At 46.7% G+C, this 8901-nt stretch overlaps 1 protein-coding gene across 1 annotated transcript in view; it reads left to right on the top strand.

The window, feature by feature from the left end:
* LOC122245775 (uncharacterized) overlaps positions 1–8901 on the top strand; it is a 211950-nt gene that overhangs the window by 123342 nt on the left and 79707 nt on the right. Inside the window, exons 2-3 of the mRNA XM_086545815.1 lie at positions 2034–2142; positions 8560–8693. Coding sequence (XP_086401941.1) covers positions 2034–2142; positions 8560–8693 — 243 coding nt within the window. The remainder of the gene's footprint in view (positions 1–2033; positions 2143–8559; positions 8694–8901) is intronic.

Genomic DNA, 8901 nt, shown 5'->3' with positions numbered 1-8901 from the left:
TTTCCTTTCTCCTTTCCCTCCTTCCCACACACCCTCTCTTTTCCCCTCCTTCCTTCCCTTCTCCCTCCCTCCCTCACCCTTCCTTCCCTCGATCCTTCCCCCCTCTCCCCTTTCGGATCAGCGAATCAAGATCCACGTATACTCGGAACGACACTGCTTCGAATCATTGCCTTTCGTGATTGTATTTTCTCCATCTGCGGTCGCCATGGCAACCGGGGTAATGCAGCTTCCGTCCCATGGGAGAAAGGGAACGAGGGGCAAGAAAGGGGGAGAAGGGAAGGGAGAGAGAGAGGGAAGCGGGGGAAGCGGGTCGAACGGAAGGAGAGAGAGAGAGAGAGAGAGAGAGAGAGAGAGAGAGAGAGAGAGAGAGAGAGAGAGAGAGAGGACAAAAAAAAAAAAAAAGACTGAAAGAAAATAACACAATCTTATCTAGTATGAAAGATAATCCCGAAATTATTATTAAATATATATATATATATATTGCTTAAAAGATAACAATGAAACAACAAAAATAAACATGTACCAGCTCTCACATTCTCTCCCCACACGCCCACGTTTACATCTCCCCCCTCTCATCCCCACGCCCACTCTTACATCTCCCCACTCCCATCCCCTCACCCACTGTTACATCTCCCCTCCCACCCCCCACGCCCGCCCAAAGAGTAGGGTTATGGCCGCCCGTTCGCTGGAGACTCTCAAACCTCGGTGTAATATCTATTAGCTTGCCGTTATGGCCTATTATGTAAAGTTAATTACAGACTAACTATATGCGGTCTCAGATCCTTGTACACCACGCCATTTCTCGTAACTCAGGAAAGGGGGAAGGGAGGAGGGAGGGAGGAGGGAGGAGGGAGGAGGAAGCGGAGGAGGAAGGGTAGAGGAGGAAGGGTGGAGGAAGGGGAAGGGGAAGGGGAAGGAGAAGGGGAAGGGGAAGGGGAAGGGGAAGGGGAAGGGGAAGGAGAAGGGAAAGGGAAAAGGGAAGGGAAAAGGGAAGGGGAAGGGGAAGGGGAAGTGGAAGAGGAAGGGTGGAAGAAGGGAAAGGGTGGAGGAAGGGGAAGGGTGGAAGAATGGGAAGGGTGGAAGAAGGGGAAAGGGATGGGGATGGAAATGGAAATGGAGATGGAGATGGGGAAGGTGGGGGGGGGGGATGAGGAGGAGGAAAGGGAAGAGGAAGGAGAAGGGGAAGGGAGAGGAGGGGGATATGGGGTAGAGGGGGTAGAGGAGAATGGATTGAGAGGAGAGGTCGAGGGAGAGTGGGGGGAGGGGGGGGAGGGGGTAGGGGGTGAGGAGGAATGTGAGGAGGAGGAGGAGGAGGGAGAGGGGGAGGGGGAGGGGGAGGGGGAGGAAGAGGGAGAGGGGAGGAGGAGGAGGAGGAGGAGGAGGAGGAGGAGGAGGAGGAGGAGGAGAAGAAGAAGAAGAAGAAGAAGAAGAAGAAGAAGAAGAGGAGGGGAAGGAGGAGGAGGAGGGGAAGGAGGAGGAGGAGGAGGAGGAGGAGGAGGGGGAGGAGGAGGAGGGGGAGGAGGAGGAGGAGGAGGAGGAGGAGGAGGAGGAGGAGGAGGAAGAGGAGGAGGAGGAGAATAAGAATAAGAATAAGAATAAGAATAAGAATAAGAAGGAGGAGAGACGAAATATGGATATAGAGAAGAAATAGCCTAGAGGGCCCAAACAGACAAGAAAAAAAACGTCTTTTCATTGCCATAAAATCTACCTCATCATCATCTCCTTGAAATGATGATCCTGACAAATACCTCCTCATAAAATATACCTCACGTAGGAAGGATACCTCATGTCTTTGACCTCATAAAAAGTTAACTCACTCCCTCACCAATTCCCGAATTCCCTGCAGTACATACTTGCTTACTTTTACGCCCCATCAGCTAAAAGAAAGAAAGAAAGAAAGAAAAAACAAACAATAATTCACTTTTCACTCTAACTCACAACTCACGTCACTCACACTCACTCCCCTTTCTCTCTCCCCCAGGTCGTAACCCTTTCTCTCTCCCTCAGGTCGTAACCCTTTCTCTCTCCCTCAGGTCGTAACCGCCCAGTCAGTGGATGAGGACTTCACCCCCAACATCGAGGCGTCATGCAAGGCGGGCTACATGCAAATCACCGTGTATGTCAAAAACTTGGACTACAGAGGTTAGTCTCCCGATGAATTCCGTTGTTTGGATTTTGGAAATTTAATGAATTTTGTTGTTGGGTTTTGGAACTTTATGGAAGCACGTCAGGGTGTGTTTCCTGTTTATGTATCTCTATTTATCTGTCTACTTATTTCTACTTACCTGTTTAATTATCTCTACTTAACTGTCTGATTATCATTACTTACTCGTTTAATTCTCTTTACCTACTTTTCTGCTTATCTTTACCTATCTATCTGCTTATCTTTACTTACCCGTCTAATTCTCTTTACCTACTTTTCTGCTTACTTTATCTATCTGTCTGCTTACATATCTATCTTTATATCCTGCTGTCTAGGCTCTATCTATCTACCCAAGTACCTCACTACCTAAACGAACCACACGGCTAACAGTAATAAAGATAAATCTTGATTGATGATGATAATAGAAAAAAATGAAGTGAGATGACGTAATTACGTTTTCATCTCTACAACAAAACAACTTGTCGAATGAAACACTGAATATGCAAATGAAGGTCCAAGTCTATCATAAGCGGGTTTAAACTCATGTATGAATAAAGACATATATGCAAAGCCATGACATTTTTAATTGATGAGAGGTATCAGTACTATTTTTAATACACACATGAATATACTATATGTGTATGTGTTTTGTTTTTTTCCTCATATTTATCTTTTATTTTGTGTTTCTCGTGGTACGTTTATGAATAGCTGTAGTAATTTCCTTAGCCTATGCAGCATATGATAAGAAATGTGTGCAGATAGGAAGACATGCAGGCAGGCTAGATGGGTGACAAACAAACAAACAGGTTGACTGACATATAGCCATAGAGATATAGAGATATGGATATTGATATTGAGACAGACAGTCAGACACACAGACAGACAGACAGACAGACGGACAGACAGACAGGCAGTCAGTCAGTCAGTCAGTCAGTCAGTCAGTCAGTCAGTCAGTCAGCCAGCCAGCCAGCCAGCCAGCCAGCCAGCCAGATAGACGGATAGACGGATAGACAGATAGAAGATAGACAGACAGAAAAATATATAAAAGAGAGAAAGAGATAGAGATGGAGATGAAGATGGAGATAAAGATAGATAGATAGATAGATAGAGAAAGAGAGAGAGAGAGAGAGAGAGAGAGAGAGAGAGAGAGAGAGAGAGAGAGAGAGAGAGAGAGAGAGAGAGAGAGAGAGAGAGAGAGAGAGAGAGAGACGATCAGCATCCATACATATGGACAGCCAGAATGAAGGGTACAAGTGCCTGCGGGATTAAGGGGGAGACAAAGGGGGGGTTGGGGGGCTCGTCGGAGTTGGAGTAGGGGGGGGGGAGGGAGGGAGAAGCCCCTCTGATAACTAGATGACTTTGTAATTACGTTGTTTAATGTGGTAATTTCCCGCTGTCGAATACATGAATACGAATTTTAGTTGTTTTTTTGCTTTTGGGAGGGGAGGGCGGAGGGGGAAAGGGAGGGGAGGGGAAAGGGGGGGGATATGGGATAAGATCCTACTACTTTTTTTTTACTGGGATTGTGTACCCGGAGAGATATTCATCTTTATTTTTGTTTTTAATGTTTGGTGTCTCCTCCCTCCTCCCTTAACCTACCCCTCCTCCCCCCCACTCCCTCCCCCTTCCTTATTTGGCCTCCTTCGCATTATTTGCTTTCATTCCTAGGAAATCTAAATGGAAAAAAATCCTTAATCAGACTAATGGGGTCGTACCAGTGTCTCTCTTTGGGTGGGAGTGGAGGGGAGGGAAGGGAGGGGTGGGGAGGGGAGGGGAGGGGAGGGGAGGGGAGGGGAGGGGAGGGGAGGGGAGGGGAAGGGAAGGGAGAGATGAAGAGGGAAGGGGATAGGGTAGGATAGGATTGCAGGGTTAGGGTAGGATGGGGGAGGTGGGGGAGGGGAGGGGAGAGGAAAAAAAGGAAGGGATAGGAAAGGAAGGGAAGGGAAGGGGAAGGGGAAAGGGAAAGGGAAAGGGAAAGGGAAAGGAAAGGAAAGGGAAGGAAAAAGAAGGGTAATCAACTTTTTTTTTCAAATTTAGTAGACATTCTATTTTTTTTTAGAAATAACTTTCGGTGAGATACATTGTGAAGTAATATAATTTTGAGAATTGGGACAGGCAATTGAGGGGAAAGAAAAAAAAAGGCAAAGGCTAATTCTCTTTCTATTTCGATTCTAAATCTGTCGAACTTTATATTTGTAAGGATTGATGAGTCGTTTGGAGAGAGAGGGAGAGGGAGAGGATGAGGGTGAGGGAGAGGGTGAGGGAGAGGGAGAGGGAGGGGGAGAGGGAGAGGGAGAGGGAGAGGGTGAGGGAGAGGAAGAGGGTGAGGGAGAGAGTGAGAGTTAGGGTGATGGTGATAGTGAGGGTGAGGGTGAGGTTGAGGGTGAGAGTGAGTGTGTGGGTAAGGGTGAAGGAGATGGAGATGGAGATGGAGATGGAGATGGAGAGGGAGAGGGAGAGGGAGAGAGAGGGAGAGGGAGAGAGAGAGAGAGAGAGAGAGAGAGAGAGAGAGGGAGAGAGAGAGAGAGGGAGAGGGAGAGAGAGAGAAAGGGAGAGGGAGAAAGAGAAAGAGAGGGAGGGGGATAGGGATAGGGAGATGGAGAGAGAAAGAGAGAGAGGGAGAGGGAGAAGGAGAAGGAGAAGGAGGGGGATAGGGAGATGGAGAGGGAAAGAAAGGAAGATAAGAACACACCCACACCCACCCCTAAACCCACAGACCCACAGACACCTCCCTCAATGAAATAAACCCCCCCCACCAAAAAAAAAAAAAAAAAAAAAAAAAAACGACGACAAAGCCAGCGACCGTAAGAAAGCCTCTATTTCCGGGTTGCCTCGCGGCGGTCGAATGTACAGCGAGAGGTCCGTGCTCGATCAATCCCGCGCGCAGGGCATTAAAGCCAAGACTCATGTTTACAAATACAGCTTCCTCCAAAAGTGCTAGGGAGTTAACCCATCTCGCGCGCTGTGGCAAGAAAGCTCTCCTTTGGGACATGAATTATGCACACTCTGGAATCAAGTTTGGGGGGAGAGGAAGGAAGGAGGAGGAAAAAGGAGATGGAAGCAGGGAGAGGATGAGAAGGAGGAGGGACGTAGACAGGGAGATAGATAGGTGAGAGAGGGATAATTAGAGTAAAGATGAGAGGGAGAGAGGGAGGAAGATTGGAAGAGAGGGAGAAATATAAGGAGGAAAGGAAAGAGGGAGAAAGATGAGGAGAGGGTGGAGACAGATAAGAAGGGAAAGATGGGGAAAGATGAGAGAGAGGGCGAAACTAAGAATTGAGGGAGAGAGGGAGAAAGATAAGGAGGAAGGAAGAGAAGGAAAATGAGAGGAGAGAAGGAAAGAAGGAGAGAGGGAGAGAGAGGGTGAGAGAGGGAGAGAAAGAGGATGAGGGAGGATGAGAGAGAGAGAGAGGGAGAGAGTGAAAGAGAGAGAGAGAGGGGGGGGGAGAGGGGTAAGGAGAGGGTGAGGGAGATAAGTAAAGAGGGTGAGAGGCTGTGAGAAAGAGAATGACTGAGAGAATGAGTAAGAGAATGAATGAGATAATGGGTAAGGGAATGAGTAAGGGAATGGGTAAAAGAGAGAGAGAGAGAGAGAGAGAGAGAGAGAGAGAGAGAGAGAGAGAGAGAGAGAGAGAGAGAGAGAGAGAGAGAGAGAGATAGAGAGAGAAATAAAACACTGTGAGTCATCTTTCAGCCTAATGGTATTCTGTCATCGGAAAGAAAGCAATCCTTTAAGCAACTTACAAAGTCGTATTATTTTCCTTTCAACTTTTCATTCTCTCTCCAGATTAAATTAAAACTTCAGGCAAACTCTAGATGCCCCTCCCCCCCTTCATGCCCCCCCCTCCCCTCTTCCCATTCATCTGCAATCATGACATTGAATCAAAACTCCTCTTTATCCTACTCCTTCCCCTTCCTCTTTCCTTTCCTTTCCTCTCGCCTCTTCTTCTCTTCCCTTCCTCCTTCCCATTTTCTTTGTGTCTTCTCCTATTCTTCACTCTTTCTCCCCTCTTTCCCTTCCTTCTCCTCCTCCCTTTCTGATCCCTGCCCTTTTCTCTCCCCCTTCCTCACTTACTTTTTCCTTCCCCTTCACTCATTTCCCTTCCTTTCCCCTCCCCCCTTCTTCCTTCACCTTTCCAATCCCCTTCCCTCGTCTTCCTCTCTTTCCCTTCACCTGCCATTCCCCTTCGCTTCCCTTCACCTTCCCTCCTCTCCCTCTCCCTCCCTTTTCCCTTCACCTTTCCTTCTCTCCCGTCCCTTTTCCTTCCCCTCCTCCACTCCCCTCCTCTCCCCATCTCTCCCTTCCCTTTCCTCTCCCCTTCTCTCCCTTCCCTTTCCTCTCCCCTTCTCTCCCTTCCCTTTCCTCTCCCCTTCTCTCCCTTCCCTTTCCTCTCCCCTTCTCTCCCTTCCCTTTCCTCTCCCCTTCTCTCCCTTCCCTTTCCTCTCCCCTTCTCTCCCTTCCCTTTCCTCTCCCCTTCTCTCCCTTCCCTTTCCTCTCCCCTCACCTCCCCTTCTCTCCCTTCCCTTTCCTCTCCCCTCCCCTGCTCCCTCCCTCCCCCCCCCTCCCCCTGGTCAGCTGCCTTGGCGTCTCCCTTCTCCAGAGGCCAAACTTATGAATGCCTTATCTTGACTTTGTCTTAAGTTTGTCTTGACTTGTCTTGAGTTGTCTTGACTTGTCTTGCGTCTCGTTGATCTCAGTCCTAACGGCTCTTTCTCTCCTCTCTTTATTCTTCTTCTTCTTTCTTTTCTTTTTTTTGTCTGTTAATGCGTCGGATTTCTTGCTCGCTGTCGGGCTTGAAATGCTGTTGCGTCCTAGTGGTGTTTTGTGCTCGGGTGACTTTGAGTGCTTATGCCGGAAGTATGGTTGGACACACACACATACACACACACACACACACACACACACACACACACACACACACACACACACACACACACACACACACACACACACACACACACACACACACACACACACACACACACACACACAAACAGAGTCTAAGTTACACCTTTTTCTACATTCGTCCTAATGAACTGCTCTCTCTGTCACACACACACACACGTACCAAACTTACATACATACCACCCTCCCCCACCCCCACCCTCACCTCCACCCACCTCCACCCTTACCCGCCACCCCCCCACACTGACCTTCCTCTCCCTCGGTTGGACTTATTTATCCTAAATATCGGATTATCGGATAACGAACAGCTGCTTCGGTCGGGTCGCCCTTCCGAGCCCCTCCCGATTTGCATAAAAGATACTTTCATAGCATCTCCTTATGGGGCTTCTTGCACATCTCCAGTCATTCCCGTAGAGTTTTCCCCCCCCCCCTCTCGCTCCTCCTTTTCGTCTATTTTTCTGCGATTGATTTGGGATTTTTTCTTCATTTTTTTTTCTTTTTTGGTCTGTTTTGTTGTGATTTCATTTCATTTTTGTCTGAACTGTTATTGTTTTTTTTTTGTTCCCCTGTTTTGTGTTTGTATATATTTTTTAATTTGGCTCTCTTTATAAATTCATTATGTTTCTTTTTTCATGTTTAGTTTGCTTCTTTTTTTATTTCTATTTATATTTCATTTTCCCTCAATTTTCTCTCTCTCATCACTTCTATTATACTCGTTTTTACTCTCTTCCAGTTGTTTCCATTTTCTATGCTGCGCGTATTGCGTTTTCTAATTGAAAACGCATTTTTCGAATCTTTGATATCTTAGTGCTCTATTATTACTTTCCTTCCTTCTTCCACTTCCTTTAAATTATCATATTTCCACCATTTTCTCATCATCATTCTTCCCCCATTTTATATACTATCCATAATTATCATTACTCCTCTCTCTATCTCTCACAATAAATCCATCAAAACTTCTCGGTCAGTTCACAATCTCTCAGTCTTCCTCAACTGACAAACTTAATTAATCAAATGATAATTATTTATAGCCAGTCAGTCAATGATTACCTATTAATTGGGTAGTAATATCTCACACTTAATCCCAATTCATTCCCACTTCATTCATAATTACCCCACGCCTAATTAGTCAATATTCCCCTATTCACTGATTGGCAGATCCTCGCACCGAATCCTAATTGACAATTGATTAACAGTAGCTCATACCCAATCCTAATCCTTAAACGAATCCCTTCAACATAAAACAATCCCTCTCATATCCCCAATTTTGAATCCCTCCTCTGCCATTTACCAATCAATCACTGCACTAATCAGTTACAGCAATATCGCAATTATTCATAATGTACCATAGTAATTGCAGTGATTAATTGCATCATATCTCTCTAGCCATGGCAGTCAGTCAGGTAAAGAAACAACAATAAAACAAATCATAGTAATCAACATGACCATTAATATCACCCCCCATCTCTCCCCCACCCCCTTCTCATCCCCTCCCCCCTCCCGCCCACAGGAGCCGTGCACGCCCGCGACTTCCGCCGGTCGGAATGTATGGCGATCGGCGACGGGTCCGGTTCCGTGACGTTACGATTGCCCCTTATCACGGACAAGGACGACCCTTCGTACTGCGGCGTCAGAGTCAATCAGGTAGGTGACAAGGACGAGAAGGAAAACGGAGAAGGAAAACGAGAAGGAAAACGAGAAGGAAAAGATGAAAAAAATGTGTATTGTCGTTTTTTTTTTATTGTCCATTAAGAAGGAAGGAAAAGGGTGTATAATCAGGTAGGTGATAAGGAAAACGAAGAAGGAAAACGAAGGAAAAGATGAAAAAAATGTGTATTGTCGTTTTTTTTCC

The sequence above is a fragment of the Penaeus japonicus genome, unplaced genomic scaffold (assembly GCF_977035675.1).
Source record: "Penaeus japonicus unplaced genomic scaffold, GWHDUDI00000001_assembly GWHDUDI00000002, whole genome shotgun sequence".
NCBI lineage: Eukaryota > Metazoa > Arthropoda > Malacostraca > Decapoda > Penaeidae > Penaeus > Penaeus japonicus.
Note: the sequence above shows the minus strand (reverse complement) of the source record. Positions and strands in the feature narration are given on the sequence as shown.